Raw genomic sequence first — 15,526 nt, forward strand, 5'->3', positions numbered from 1 at the left:
CTTTCCATCCAATTAGGCAGCCTGGGAACGGTGGCGGTCAGAGGCAAAGCCTACGAGGGGTGGTGGAACCACATGTCACGGCTACTGCCGGCTCGACCCCACGATAGCCTCCGAAGGCTGACTTTGCGGCACCATCATCGGACGATGTCGACGAGTTGGGTCGCTCTCGCGGTAGCCAGATGACCTCTCTTTCTAGGAGCATCGGCCATGGCCGCAGGGGAGCGCGGGGGAGGGCGCTGGAAGCAACACGGAGCTCCGTTGGAGACGTTTTCAAGATTAGCGTGTCAGAGTGAAATGGCACTAGCCTCAATGGAATCATCAATTTTTCGGGATCTGAGCCGAGTCTAGAGGCTGGTTTGCGGCCAAATTCAGCCAAATTGGCAATAATACCGGGTATTTTGCGGGTATAACCTGGGAAAAGTTCCCTGTCCCGTCCCCAACCGCGAACGCCAAGGAGCAAAGCACGCGGCCCTGGCTAGCTGTGGTGTGGCCGGGAAGCCGTGCTAAAGGTGCGTGCCCGCACTAAAGAAGCGGGACCTACACTAAATGTACTGCAGCTGCCCGCACCTAAAGTGAACTAAATGTGGCGCTAAATTGGAGATAAAACACTCTAAATATGTGCTACTCGTATATATATGTGCTAAATTTGCGCTAAAGACGCACTACACACGCACTCGAACACACACACTAAATAGCGCACTAAACTATCACTAAAGTTCATTCACACGCACTAAATTTAGACCCAGGCGCCCTTCATGAGTGCCCACGTGTGGGAACTTCTGTGCGACCGTCCGTTACTCTCACCGCTTATCGAGCAATCGCATCGGCGGTACTAGTAGGGTTACTACGAGGTCTCTGTGCGGGATGTGCTGGGGCCCTGCGCCCCAGTCGATTGCCGCATAGTTCGTCGTAGTAGCCCTATCATAAACCTCTTATTCACACCTTGCACTTTGAAAAAAGAAATGTCCAACTTTTGTCGAAGATCCGGAGGGTTTATCGGAGCATCACCCCAGACCCCCTGTGTCCGAAGCCAGGGACGCGGACAGTTTGGGATATGGCAACAGACGAGTACCGTGCACTCCATGCATGTGATGACCCGAGGCACGCTCTCTCGGGACCGCGCGCGTGTATTTACCCTGTTCCAAAACGCGTGGTAGCGTGTTGGGCACGGGCTGCAGTGGCTGTGTGTGTGGGATCCGACGGCCGGCCGGGGTGGCGTGGCTGCATATGAGAGCTAGTATGAGAGAGATGAAGCCCCCCCTTCTCTGAGGCCGCATGGGGGTTGGCACCCCTTGCTAAACGGTGGCGTACATCTTTCATTGTGCCGATAATGTGTGTGCGTTAGTACAGATAAAAGACAGACAACATACAACAACCCGAGCGCCGACCGCCGAGGGAGTGAGCTGGAAAGAAAAATAAAGCGAAAAGCGACCCAAAACCAAGGGAGGGGTGGGAGAATAACCGCCACAGTCCACACACGACAGGGATGTTGTGTCGAGGAGTGTGTGTCTTGCACGCCTCTTTCTTTTTCTTGCCAATAATAGCAGCAGCTCGCAGAGGTTCAGCTCTCCCAGCGGATCGCGGGCGCGCATCTGCGCAGCCCTCGCCACCCCCCCCCCACACGCACACTTAGAAAATGTGCGAGAACGCAGAGTAGCTCACCACATCTTGCGCCCCGAACTGAACATCTATCTACCGCGCCGTCACTCTCCTTGATTGCCCCCTCCCCTGCTCCGACCGCGGGTGTGGCTGGGCCACCTTCACTGAACCAGCTCACTCTGTTTCTCAAGAAACTCTCGGTCTGCGGTTATCATCGATTTTTGTGCTGACTTTGAGCAATGAGTCTCGTGGTTCAGGGCCGATAAGCAAAACGATCGGCAAAATGCACCCGCCACCCATATATCTTGCGAGTATGTATGTAACTATTGAGACGGTTCAACTATGATGGAGGGGAGCCGCTTTGTCCGTGGACGGCAAATCGTGGAGTTGCGAGTCACGCTCGGGCGGACAGCATCGATGCCGTCGCCGGACGCGAGTCAGTGGTTACAGACCCCCTGTGTCCGAAGCCAGGGACGCGGACAGTTTGGGATATGGCAACAGACGAGTACCGTGCACTCCATGCATGACCCGAGGCACGCTCTCTCGGGACCGCGCGCGTGTATTTACCCTGTTCCAAAACGCGTGGTAGCGTGTTGGGCACGGGCTGCAGTGGCTGTGTGTGTGGGATCCGACGGCCGGCCGGGGTGGCGTGGCTGCATATGAGAGCTAGTATGAGAGAGATGAAGCCCCCCCTTCTCTGAGACCGCATGGGGGTTGGCACCCCTTGCTAAACGGTGGCGTACATCTTTCATTGTGCCGATAATGTGTGTGCGTTAGTACAGATAAAAGACAGACAACATACAACAACCCGAGCGCCGACCGCCGAGGGAGTGAGAGCTGGAAAGAAAAATAAAGCGAAAAGCGACCCAAAACCAAGGGAGGGGTGGGAGAATAACCGCCACAGTCCACACACGACAGGGATGTTGTGTCGAGGAGTGTGTGTCTTGCACGCCTCTTTCTTTTTCTTGCCAATAATAGCAGCAGCTCGCAGGGTGAACCTCCCGAGCGGGCGCGCATCTGCGCAGCCCTCGCCACCCCCCCCACACGCACACTTCGAGGACTGCTGCACCGCCTCGCCGCAGAGAGGCCGCGCCACACAGAGGGTGCGCTGAGGCCGCTGCGTCTTGCCTGCAGCAGTGGCACCGCCACCGAGTGGCGGCGCGCTGCGCAGCGTGGTCCAGACCGCAGTTCCCTCCGGATTGCCAGTTCGCACCGGATGCGAGCTGTGCGGCTCAGCGGCCACAGCGCTGCCGCATCCACACGCGCGGCTCCCTCTCTCACGGCACACGAAACTGCGCTCCTCCGCTCTGCGCCCCGACGTCATCGCCCGTCCCTCTCTGTGCCTCACACATCCCGGCCTCCCTCCACAGTCATGCTCTCCACTGCCGTCTCGTCGCTCTCGCTCAATGCGCCGGTCGTGCGCCCGGCCGTGTCCAACGCACGCATGGCGGCCATCACGCCGGGCGACGTCGGCACCACCAAGCCGCTGGGCGTGTACGACCCGCTCGGCCTGATGACGCGTATGCCCGACAAGTACCGCCGCTGGCAGGAGATGGAGATCAAGCACGGCCGCTTCGCGATGGCGGCCACCCTGCACGTCATCCTCACCGAGGCTGGCATCCGCTGGCCCGGCTACCTCTCCTTTGCTGAGGACATCAAGTTCTCGGACATGCCTGGCGGCACGCTCGCGTCGTGGGCGGCGCTGCCAAACCTGGCGTGGATTCAGATCGTCCTCATCGTGGCGCTGCTCGACAACAGCGTGCTGGCGCAGGACCCGGCCAAGGCGCCGGGTGACGTCATCCCCTTCTTCTGGGTGCGCTACCCCGACGTCGAGGGCTTCTCTGGCAAGGAGTTCAAGCTGAACGCCGGTGCGGGGGCCCGGCCGCCCCCCGCCCCCCCGCCCTGCCCTGCCACGGGCCATGTTCCCTCCCCGCACCCGCCCGGCCCCTCGCCCTCGCTCCCCTCGCTCCCCTCGCCCTCGCTCCCCTCGCCCTCGCTCCCCTCACCGCCGCCCCGCCGGACGCAGAGCGCAACAACGGCCGCGCCGCCATGATGGGCATCTCTGGCATGCTCATCCACGAGTCTCTCACGGGGAACCCGGTGTGGCCGATCCCCGTCCCGCCCCAGCCCGTGCTTGAGGCTGCGCTCGACGACGTCGAGAAGGGCCCCGCCCGCGTCGGCTCTTTTGTGCTCGCCTCGCTGGGCATGGCGGCGTGCGGCGCGGCGGCCGCCATCCCGGAGCTCTCCAAGAAGCAGTAGGCGCCGCTTGGACACTTGCGCGCGGGAGAGGCGCCCGGGGGGCGTCGCCACGATCCACCTCCCCACGCCTGGCGGTCTGGCCCCTCTCTTTGGCCTCGCATGTACGGCCCGAGGGGGGGCCCTTGCCCCGAATGCACCGTGGGCGGCGTCCTGGCGGGGCGCCGCGCTCGGGGGGTCTGGGGGTTTGGCGAGAGCTTGGGCCGGTGCGTGTGGAGAGTCTAACTTGTAGTGCAATCATGTAGAGGTATTCTACACCGGTGGCACCGCAGCGATCAGACACGACGATCGTGCTTCGTGGATCGACGACGACGTCCGACGCGACGTCGACGAGCGGGACAAAGAATATTGTTCAAAGTTAAGCTTCCCCGCCCCCCTCAAAACGGAGAAGCGTGCACGATTTCTTCCCCAGTGCGATTTCTTCATTTCTGCAGCTGCTTGTCTGTGGCCGCAGGGGGTTGCGAAGCATGATGCTACGCACGGCGTGCGTGCTCGTCCTCTGTAACGCCGTCGGCGCCCTCCTCATCCCGGCGCGGCGGCCGCTCCACGGTGGCGCTCTCCGCGGCTGCCGGCCGGTGCTGCAAGCGTCTGCCGAGAATGGCGATGAGCTGACCCCGGACTCGTCGGATCTGAGCGTTGACGCGCTCGCCGCGGCCTTCAACGCGCGTGTCGCGCAGGAGGGCGGTGCACAGCAATTCAAAATCAAGACCGCGATCTCCGGGTCTGCGAACGGGCTCAAGAGTGGCGTCACAAAGGTAATCTCCACCGCAAAGCGCGTCGGCAGGGCCGTCGTGAACGCACAGGTGTGGCAAAAGGTGGTTGGACTGCTGGTGACAGCGAGGATTGGACGCTCGGCGTACGCGCGTCACCGGCGGCGAAACTTCTTTGAGTCGAAATTTGGCGATGGCGGTGACGGCGGCAGTGGGAAGAACAGTGACCACGGAGGCGAGGCTGGCGGAAGTGGGGTCGGCGGTGTCGAGGGCGGCGGCGGCGAGGGCGGCGGCGGTGGCGGTGGCGGCGGCGGCGGCGGCGGCGGCGGCGGCGGCGGCGGCGGCGGCGGCGGCGGCGGCGGCGGCGGCGGCGGCGGCGGCGGCGGTGGCGGTGGCAGTGGGGGCAGCAGCGGTGGTGAAGGTGGCGGGAGCGGTGCGGTCGGCCCGGGTGGCAATGGAGAGGGTGGTGGCGGCGAGGGCGGAGGAGGCGAGGGCGGAGGCGAGGGCGGAGGCGAGGGTGGGGTGAATGGCGGGGGCGAGGGCGGCGGCGGGGATGGCCAGAGCGGCGGGGAAGCGAAGGAGACGCGCGAGGAGAAGGTTGCCCGGCTGGAGAAGGAGGGTTGGGGGCAGCAAAACCGCATGCGCCGCGGGCGGGGTGGCGGGCCGGCGCGAGCACTGAGCGCACTGAGCATGTTCTTTCGCATAATCCCGCTGTAGTTTAATATCAGGGCCGGTGTGCGCCGGATCCGGCGGATGCGCGGCAGGCCAGAGGCCGATGTGCAGATGTGCAGGCGACCACCACATACGCACCAGAAGATACATGTTACATATATGTACACACACACGGAACACAAAACAACAACCGAAGCACAGCGGGGAGGTATTCTTCGCGCCCTTGTCGTGCCAGTGTGCTGTGAGAGAGGCTTGTGTTTTAACAATTCTTTGTGTCATGACGACGGCCGACAGATCCTCAGATGTACCCCAGGCGAGGGCATGGTCCTCAAATGTGCTCCAAGACGTTTGCCCTGCGCGGCACGCTAGCGCATGCCACGTCGCCGTCCACAATCGAGGTATTGCGCGATGCGCTCGTCGTCGTCACTGATGGCGTTATCACCAATATTGTGCAAGGCGCCGACGCTGATGCACTGCAATCGACGTTGCATGACGTCACGCAACTCGCCGAGGATAGCATTATATTACCTGGCTTCGTGGATACTCATGTGCACCCGGCGCAGGTCACGTTTGCCGGGAGCGGCACTGACCGACCGCTGCTCGGCCCAACCGGCTGGCTAGAGTGCTACACCTATCCCGCCGAGCGCGCCTGGGCCGACCCGACGGTTGCGGCGGAGGTTTCGGGCGCGGTCGTGCGCCGCGCGCTCAAGCACGGATGCACGACCGCCGTTTACTTTGGCACAATCCACCTCGAGGGCACTCTCAAGCTCGTCGACGCGTGCCTTGAGCAAGGCCTGCGCGCCGTCGTCGGCAAGGTGTGCATGGACCGCTGCTCGCCGGCCGACTATGTCGAGTCCACCGAGGCGTCGCTGAGCGATATGGAGGCCTTCGTGCAGGCGACGATCGCCAAGGCGGAGGTCGCACATCCGAATGGGCCGCTCGTCCACCCGGCGCTCACGCCGCGTTTCATCCCGACGTGCAGCACCGCGCTGCTCGCGGGTCTCGGCGAGATCGCCCGCAAGTACAATGGCAGTGATGGGGGCGACGGCGGCTCGCGCGCCAACAAGGTCTTCGTGCAGTCGCACATCGCCCAATCGGCCGACCAGCTCGCCTTTGTGGAGAAGCTGCACCCGGGCCAGCGCGACGCGGCGCTCTTCGACGCCGCCGGGCTGCTCACCGACCGCTGCGTCCTTGCCCACGCCATGCATCTCGACGAGAGCGAGCTGCAGCTCATCGCCCGCCGCAAGTCGGCGCTCGCCTTCTGCCCGCTGAGCAACGTCTTCCACACGGAGAAGCCCGCGTCCACCCTCGACGCGCCGAACGCGTGGCGCTGCGGATGTAACGTCGGACTCGCGACGGACACCGCCGGCGGCTACGCCCCGTCGATGCTCCACGCGTGCCGCACGGCAGTCATCGCCTCGCGCTGCCTGCACAAGGACACGACCGTCGACTGGAAGTACGCCTTCTGGCTTGCGACGCGCGGCGGCGCCGCGGCCCTCAGCATGCCCATCGGAGGCTTCGAGGTCGGCAATGAGTTTGACGCGCAGCTCGTCGACCCGTCCGCCGGCGACGTGCTACTGCTGCCGGGCGGCACGAGGAGGAACAGCAGCAGCACGCAGATGAAGGACAAGCCGCCGGAGGAGGCGATGGCGCTGGGCGTGCTCGAAAAGTATGTCAACCTCGGCGACGACCGCAACGTCGCGGCCGTGTGGGTGCGTGGAAAGCAGGTGCACCTCAACGACGCGAGCAGCGCCGCGGCCGCCTTTATCCGGCTGCGCGGCGGACACGGCGGCGGCGCAGTGGCGGCGAAGGAGGACGACGCGGCCGGCGCGGCGGAGTCCGTGCGGCTCTTCTCGGCGTACGTGCGCAGCGTGTGGCTCCTGCAGGGGCTGATGCAGTGCTACGGCGGCTCGTCCGTGGGCGGACTGTTCGCGCGCTCGAACACGGTGCTGATCGCGTGCGTGCTGCTCACGAGCCTCACCGCCTCGAAGCGCCTCTTCGCCGCGACCACCCTCGCGCGGCTCTGCCTCCGCCTCATCAACGTGCCCTTTATCTGGGAGGTCGAGATCTGGGCGGTCCTCATGGACCTCACGCTGCTGTGCAGCGGCTGCGACGTCGTCAGAGCCGCGGCCGCCATCCGCGCGCAGCTCATCACCTTCTACGCGGGCGCCGCCTTCTGGAAGATTAACACGTCGTGCGCCGTCCACCACGCGTGATACCCGAACCGCGGCGTTACTCTGGCCTGCTGACAGGCGAGCGCTCGAGCGTGCCCCCTCCCTTTTGCGGCAGGTTCCTCGACGCGACCACCTCGTGCGGCACCATCTTCTTCGCCCAGCTCCTGGCCGCGTACGCGCCCTCCAGCGTCGTCACCAGCCCCGCCGTCGCGTCGCTGCTCCGCCTCGCCGCGCCCCTCGCCGCCCTCGCCGTCGAGCTCCTCGTGCCCATCCTGCTCCTCTGCTGGCGGAAGCTCGGCCTCGCCCTCGCGCTCCTCTTCCACCTCCTCGTCGTCCTCACGCCGCCGCCCAATAACGCCGGCGGCTTCTCCGTCTGCGCCGCGCAGTACCTCTTCTTCTTCGCGCCGGACGCCACCGCCGCGGTGCTCTCCGAGGTCGCAAAAGGCGACACGACCGCGCGCGCCCTCGCGCTCGCCACCGGCATCGCCTTCTCCCTCGGCCGCCGCGTCGGCACGCACCCCTTCTTCTTTGACACGGCGCCGTGCGCCTACTTCGTCCAGCTCGTCATCCTCGCACGCACCGTCTACAAGATGCCCATGTTCACGGCGACCACGCCGACGACGACAGCGCCGCCTCCCGCAGCATCAGTATCGGCGACGCGCGTGACGCTGCCGCTGGTCGCGGCGGTGCTCTACGCGTTTGTGCTGCCGAGCCTCGGCGTCCTCGACCAGATGGCGCCCAATATGTTCTCGAACCAGCGCTACCACGCCGGCTCCAACCACCTGCTCGTGCCGACCGGCCTGCTGCACGCGTCCCTCGGCGTGGGCGCCTTCAGCGTCATCCGCGTGCACAAGACGTCCTCGCTCCTCATCGGCCGGCAGTACCCCGCCGAGGTGACGGCCTCGTTCGACCCGGCCGCGCGCCAGCTGCTCAAGAGCGTCGGCCACTCGGCACGCATGTGGAACCCTATGCTCGGCCGCGTCATCGGGCTGATGGCCGTCGCGGGGCCCGTGCCCGAGGACGCCGCGTCCAAGCCCGACGCGCGGTACACGCTGCCCGCGATCGAGCTGCGCCGCCTCATTGGCGAGGCCAAGGCCGCCGGCAAGTCCTTTGCGCTCGAGTATGCGCGCCTCGACACGCTCGAGCCGCCGAACGGCGCGGCGAGCGCCGAGGCGTGGCGCGCCAAAAGCAAGGGCACACACGTCACGTACACGTACGACGCGGCTAGTGGCAGCGCCAAGTGCCACGTCGGCAAGGGCCTCCTCGCGGGCCTCCTCTCGCCGTGTGCGCCCGACGAGGTGGCGCTGCTCCCGCCGCCGCCGTGGTGGGCGACCAAGCTCGCGGCGTTCCAGCCGTTGCCAATCTTGACGGGTGAGGGGTGGGGCGAGGTGCATTGCTATGGGCCGTGATTGAGAGGTTCGTGTAGTTTTGTGGGAGGGTTGTGGTGATTGGATGGCTCTTGCCTTCCGGAGGGTTGTGGTGATTGGAGACGATAACTTGAAACTTCGGAAGGCAAGAGCTAGTCGTGGCGTGCGCGGCGTCAGCGACGACAGGTGCACGCGGTGTGCCTTCCAAAATGTCCGGCATTCGCACGTGCGGCCTGCCGCCGGTGGCAGTTTCTCGCAGCTTTCACAAGTATTTTTTTCCGAAAGAGATTTTTTAGCAATGCAATCAGCGATCTCCTGTTTGGACGTCAAACGAATGCACATCCCAATGCTCATCCTCGCCGCCCTCGCGACGCCCTCGAGTGCCGCCTCTCGTCTGCGCGAGGAGCCAATCACCACGCGCAACCGCACCTACAAAACCAAGACGCTCCGGACCGACCCGCCGGAGCTCGCCATCCCGGCGTCCGGCTCGCGCACACTCAAGAAGGCAGCGGAGATCCCGCCCCGCGACGCCTGGGAGGGCGCCACCTTCCATCCGACCTTCTCCTTCCCGTTCAACCTCTCCAAGTTCAGCGGCGCCGTCTCACGCGCCGCCGGCCCGACGTCCTTAAAGCACGCCATCGGCGCCTACGCCAAGCTCGCCTCCTTTGTCGAGACTTCCGGCGCGACCAAGATCGGCCAGGTGAGCTTCACGACCGCCACGGCCCGCTCAGAGATCGAGACGGCCTCCCTGCTCTTCCAGCCTTGTGCGGCGCTGGCGCTGCTCCTCGCGGCGTGCCGCGGGCTGCTCCTGCGTGGGCAGCACAGGTGAAGAAGAAGAGGGTGGAGGTCCGCGGCAATGCAGCTGACTCCGTCCACTTGCTCTCCAGCACACATGCTCTCCGAGTTGGCATTGTGGTCACATTCTTACTTCAGGGCGCATGCGGCACACCAGCGGTACAGCCCGTCAACGTCAGCAGCCCTTCGCCGCCGCCGCCCTCTCCGCCGCCGCACTCTCCGCCGCTGCCTCCGAGCCCGCCGCCCCCATCGCCGCCGCCACCCTCCCCGCCGCCTCCGTCGCCTCCGCCCCTCGCGCCGCCGCCCTCGCCTCCACCGCCCTTGCCGCCGCCGCCCTCGCCGCCGTCATGCACCTCGAATCAGGTCCAGCAGAATGCACCCAACGTCGGCGGTTGGGGCGGCACTTGCACCTGTCCCGACGGTGGCGTTTACCTGGTCGGTGACAACCTCGACTCCTGTGCCTCCCTCGCCTGCGTCGGTGGCGTCAGCAGCCTGTGCAGCCCGCACAGTGGGAATGGTGTGAAAGTCACGTGCGGCACGTGCGCACCTGCACCTCCGCCGTCGCCGCCGTCGCCACCATCGCTGCCGCCGTCGCCGCCGTCGCCACCATCGCTGCCGCCGTCGCCGCCGTCCCCGCCGTCCCCGTCACCGCCGCCTCTCTCTCCGCCTCCGCCGCCCTCTCCCCTGTCGCCACCCGTTCCGCCCTCTCAGCAGCCTCTGCCGCCCTCTCCGCCGCCGTCCGTGTCTCCTCCATCCTTTCCAACAAATATGGACGCCACCGCTCTTGCCAACTTCGAAAGCTATGCTGGAAGTATCAACGGCAACTGGAACGAGTATCGAGTTGCATACCAGCTTGGCGTTGCTGCCACCTCAAGTGACGGTCGTGATTCCGGCCACCAAGTAATGGTTGCTCGCTCGCCCGCCTTCACCGTGAACGTGCACGTTTCGTCTGTGCAATGCAGAACGCTAGGCGGAATAGGGGGCGGAGCTCCACTCGCCTCAAGTTCGTCCTTTTTGGGCGCAACGTCATCTCCACTTGGCTTCATGGGCATCGCAGCCCACAATACCGCCACAGATAGTTACGATCGCTACGCCAGCCGCACAATCCGAGGGCATAACGGCGACAGCGGCGGCTCGTGCCCTGACCCTTGCGAAGAGTGGATCTCAATGGATTTGACTAGCCTCTCTGGTGTCTACACGGTGGACCTCATTGATGCTTACGACGGCAGATGGGGATGGATCTACTTCGTGGAGTGTCAATTCTCGCCAGATGGAGTGTCACCCTCACCGCCGCCGCAACCTCCCTCTCCGCCGTCGCCGCCCTCTCTGCCGCCGCCACCTCTCTCTCCGCCTTCGTCGCCATCTCCGCCGAGAACCCCTTGTGACGAGTTTTTTGCAGCGATTAATGGTGCAGATTACCGCGGCTGCCAGAGTGTGACTCGTGGCGGGATCACGTGCCAGGCGTGGTCGTCGCAGAGCCCGCACTCGCATGGTTTCACGTCCGCCATGTACCCAAGCGGCGACCTCACTGCCAACTATTGCCGCAACCCCGCCGGCGATCCTTCGATTTGGTGCTACACAGTCGACCCCGCCACACGTTGGGACTTTTGCGACCCGATCGGCACGCCACCGCCGCCGCCACCAGCCACACCGTCGCCGCCCTTGCCACCATCGCTGCCGCCGTCGCCGCCGTCGCCACCATCGCTACCGCCGTCGCCGCCGTCGCCGCCGTCGCCGCCGCTGCCGCCTCTCTCTCCGCCGCCACAGCCGCTCGCCCCCGGGTTTGTCACCGCGGAGAGCGAGGACCAGCTCCGCTCCCTGATCCAGGAGGCTGCTGCCGATGTTTCAATCTACCTGTCGCCCAGTGCGCACTTCGAGCTTTTGAGCCAGATCAGCTGCGGCTCCCACATCAAGGTAACCGTCGCGAGCAACGGCGAGGGCGCGACGCTCGACGGCAAGGGAGAGGCCGGGCTCTTTCACCTCTCGAACCGCTGCAGCCTCACCCTGCGGGGGCTGACCCTCGTCAACGGGAGCGCGGCGGGCAGCGGCGGCGTTGTGTACGCTTACGAGGCAGGCGACGTCGAGATCATCGAGTCGACCGTATCGGGCTGCTCTGCTGGCAGGGTGCGCCGGGTAGAGCTAGAAGCCCTCCTGCAGCGCCAAACAGCAGCGAGGCAACAGATGGAGAGGGCCACGGCTGCCTCACCCCGCTCTCCTCGCAACCGCAGAACGGCGGCGTCGTCTACGCGAGTGAGAGCGGTGCGGTCTCGCTAGTCGGCTCGACCGTGACGGGCTGCTCGGCTCTTGTGCGCCGCGTAGAGCTAGTAGCCCGCCTAGCTTGCAGCGCCGCACGGCAGCGGGGGCGAGAGATAGAGGCCATGGCTGCCTCACCCCGCTCTCTCCTCGCAACGCGCCGCAGTCCGGCGGCGTCGTCTATGCGTATGACAGCGGTGCAGTCTCGCTAATGGGCTCGGACGTGACGGGCTGCTCTGCTGATGTTGTGCGCCGCGTAGAGCTAGCCGCCTGCCCTGCAGCGCCACACGGCAGCGGGGGCGAGAGGTGAAGAGACCTCGGCTGCCTCACCCCGCTCTCTCCTCGCAACCGCAGTACGGCGGCGTCGTCAGGGCGTATGACAGCGGTGCGGTCTCGATAATCGGCTCGAACGTGACGGGCTGCTCGGCTATGGTGCGCCGCGTAGAGCTAGCAGCCTCCCTGCAGCGTCACACGGCAGCGGGGCAAGAGATAGAGAGGGTCACGGCTGCCTCACCCCGCTCTCTCCTCTCAACCGCAGTGGGGCGGCGTCGTCTCCGCGGATGCCAGCGAGTCCCTCTCCATCGCGGGTGTCGACTTCATCAACAACAGAGCGGACGTCTCAGGCTCGGTGCTGTACCTGAATGACGGCACACCCTCGTCTATCAGTGACGCCTCCTTTACCGGCAACAACGGTATCACGATCCAGACTCTCAACTCGGAGATAGACTGGGACTGCCGCTTGGGCCGCTGGATACCGACCAAGGGCGCCTTTTTCGGCGACTTCAGCGCCCCCGAGTGCAACCGTTGCCCCGCTGGCTACTATGGGGCTGCGAGCGGCCTCACCGCACCCTCCTGCAGCGGCCAGTGCATCAGGGGTCACTTTTGCGAGGAGGGGACCGCCGACCCCGAGCCCTGCCCGGTCGGCACTCGCATGCCCGCCCTCGGCGCGGCGAGCAACGAGAGCTGCATCCCGTGCGCCCCCGGCCAGCATCAGCCCCTCGCGGGAAAGGAGGAGTGCCTTCCTTGCGCAGCGGGCAGCTTCTCTCCCGACGTCGGCCTCGCCGCTTGCTACCCCTGCCCGCGCGGCGGCTACTGCGAGGAGGCGGGCGCCGCCACCCGCATGGTCTGGGAGCCCTGTCCGGCGGGCAGCTTCAACCCGGCCGACGGCTCCAAGTCGAGCGCCGCGTGCGAGTCCTGCCCTGCCGGGACCGCTAGCGCAACGCGGGGCGCGGAAAGCAGCGACACGTGCGCGCCATGTCGGCCAGGCACCGTCGCCGCCGAAGCGGGCCTCTCCGAGTGCGCCAACTGCGGCGGAGGGACCTATCAGAACGACATGGGCGCGACGGGCTGCCGCGACTGTTCCCCGGGTCGCTACTGCGCCGAGGGCGCGGCGGCGCCGCTGCCGTGCGAGGGCGGGACCTACTCGGACAAGACGGACTTATCGGCCGCCTCGCAGTGCACGCCCGCCGATCCGGGCTACATCGCCGCCCGGGGCTCCACCAAGCAGACGGCGTGCGACAAGGGCAGCTTCGCCAACGGCACGCGCAACGAGGTCTGCGAGCTGTGCGCCGAGGGCTCCTACCAGGGCGCGACCGGCGCGGCCGAGTGCACCGACGCCTCGCCGGGCTACTTCGCCACCCCCGGCTCGACGCAGCAGACGGCGTGCGCCAAGGGGTCGTACACGGACGCGTACGGGCAGGGCGCGTGCACGCCCTGCGCTGGCGGCACGTACCAGGACGAGGGCGGCAAGACGGCGTGCGAGCCGTGCGAGGCGGGAAGCTACTGCGCCATGGGTGCGGCGGCACCGATGCCGTGCGAGGCTGGCAGCTACTCGCGCGCCACCAACCTCACCGACGCGAGCGAGTGCACCGCCGCCGACCCGGGCTACTTCGCCACCACCGGCTCTACGCAGCAGACGCCGTGCGCTCCAGGCAGCATTGCCCCTTCGGCCAACATGTCCGCGTGCGAGCTCTGCTCGTTCGGACGCTTCGCAGCCTCTCGCACCGTTTGCGAGGAGTGCGAGGCGGGCACCTACGCGGCGAGCGAGGGCCTGTCGCAGTGCACTCTCTGCCCACACCCCCTCAGCTCCAAGAGCGGCGACGTCACCTGCTCCATCTGCAAGGAGGGCTTCTACCTGCAGGACACTAACGCCCTTCCGGATGACATCTTCCGCTTCCCGACCAAGCACTGTAAAGCGTGCCCGCCGGACGCCATCTGCGCGACCAACACCACTCTCGAGACCCTCGGCGTCCCGCGCAACCACTGGCGCGCCTCGCTCCGCACCACCGAGATTCACGAGTGCGACGCCTCCGACCACTGCAGCGGCTCGGGCCCTTCCCGCTCCGCCGCGCCCGCCGCCTCTTCCCGCCGCCTCGCGGCTTCTGACGGCGCCGGCCCAGGCTGCAACCTCGGCCACACCGGCCCGCTCTGCGAGTGGTGCGTGAGCGACGAGCAGTACTTCAGCCGCACGGAGCGAGGTTGCGCCGATTGCCCGACGACGGGGCGGTTCGGCATCCTGGCCGGAGTCGTCGTCGCTCTCGCAGGGACAGGGCTCTTCTTGTACCGCGCCCTCGCCGAGGCGTGCGGCCGCTTTGGAGCCCGCGCTGAGCGCCGGCTCGAGATCGTCGAGTCGCAGGTTCAGACGCCCCTTTACAGACGCACACAGACCCGCAACATCAACTGACACTAGCGTGCCTGGGCTAAGGTTGGCTTCCAGCCCAAGTTCAAGATCCTGGTCAGCTTCTACCAGATTGCCGCTACGCTCGGCCCCGTCTACGGCGTCCGCTTGCACGAGGACTTCACGCGCTGGACCGACTTCATCGACTCGCTCAGCCTAGACTTGCTAAGCATCACCTACCCAGACGCGTGCATCGGCTCGATGCGAGACCGGCTCCTGCTTGCCGGCTTGTGGCCGATCCTTGCCATGCTGCTCGGGGGCGCCTCCCTCGCCTGCTACGCCCTCGCGGAGTGGCTTCTGTCTGGTCGCGCCGACAGCCTCCGTCGCGAACTCGTCCGCGCGACGCTGCGCCGCCTCCTCTACTGGGCCATCCTCGTCGCCTACCTCGTGCTGCCCTCCGTCTCTCGCTCCATCTTCAAGGCGAAGCAGTGCGAGTCGTTTGACATCAACGTCTTCACCGGGGACCGGCGCAGCTACCTCGTAGCCGACCTCGACGTGCTGTGTGGCCCCGACGACGACGACTTTCGCGGCCTCGAAGCGTTTTTCTGGGCCTTCGTCGTGCTCTGGCCGGTGCTCGTCCCGCTAGCCTTCCTCGCGCTCCTGCTCTGGATTCGCCCCGCGGTGCGAGCGCAGCGTATTGGCCCCCTCGCCCGAGCCTGCCGCTTCCTCTGGCGCGACTACGAGCCGGCCTTCCTCTTCTGGGAGGTCGTCGATCTGGGCCGCAAGCTCTTCCTCGCCTCGCTGGTGCTCTTCATCCAGACAGACGACGGCTCGAGCAAGCTCCTCCGCCTCGTTGTCGCCTCTCTCCTCTCGGCCCTCTACCTCGCCGTCCTCGCCCTCTCCCGGCCCTTCAAGCGTGAAGACGACCTCTACCTCGCGTGCACCGCCAACCTGCTGCTCGCCTGCTGCTTCACCTCCGGCACCGTGATCCAGCTGTGCGAGAGCGCCGAGGACATGTGCAAGACCCTCGTCGGCTTCGAGAGCGCGCGCGGCGCGAGCGAGTTTGTAATCGCGCTCACCGTC

At 66.0% G+C, this 15,526-nt stretch overlaps 2 protein-coding genes across 2 annotated transcripts; both read left to right on the top strand.

Moving 5' to 3' along the window:
- The first annotated feature begins 1,554 nt into the window (after positions 1–1,554).
- On the top strand, positions 1,555–4,117 carry Lhcf27 (light harvesting protein). Its single transcript, XM_005778222.1, has 3 exons — positions 1,555–1,584; positions 2,970–3,467; positions 3,626–4,117. Exons 2-3 carry the CDS (start codon positions 2,972–2,974, stop codon positions 3,856–3,858), a joined length of 729 nt encoding a protein of 242 aa, XP_005778279.1. The 5' UTR covers positions 1,555–1,584; positions 2,970–2,971; the 3' UTR covers positions 3,859–4,117.
- Positions 4,118–5,590: 1,473 nt separating this feature from the next.
- Positions 5,591–6,967, top strand: EMIHUDRAFT_42244 (hypothetical protein; the record flags this gene model as incomplete). The annotated part of the gene is made up of 2 exons (XM_005778223.1): positions 5,591–6,808; positions 6,869–6,967. Coding segments are annotated over 2 exons (1,317 nt in total), but the record flags the coding sequence as incomplete, so codon positions are not given.
- Between the last annotated feature and the right edge of the window lie 8,559 nt (positions 6,968–15,526).

The sequence above is a fragment of the Emiliania huxleyi genome (assembly GCF_000372725.1).
Source record: "Emiliania huxleyi CCMP1516 unplaced genomic scaffold EMIHUscaffold_25, whole genome shotgun sequence".
Lineage (NCBI taxonomy): Eukaryota > Haptophyta > Isochrysidales > Noelaerhabdaceae > Emiliania > Emiliania huxleyi.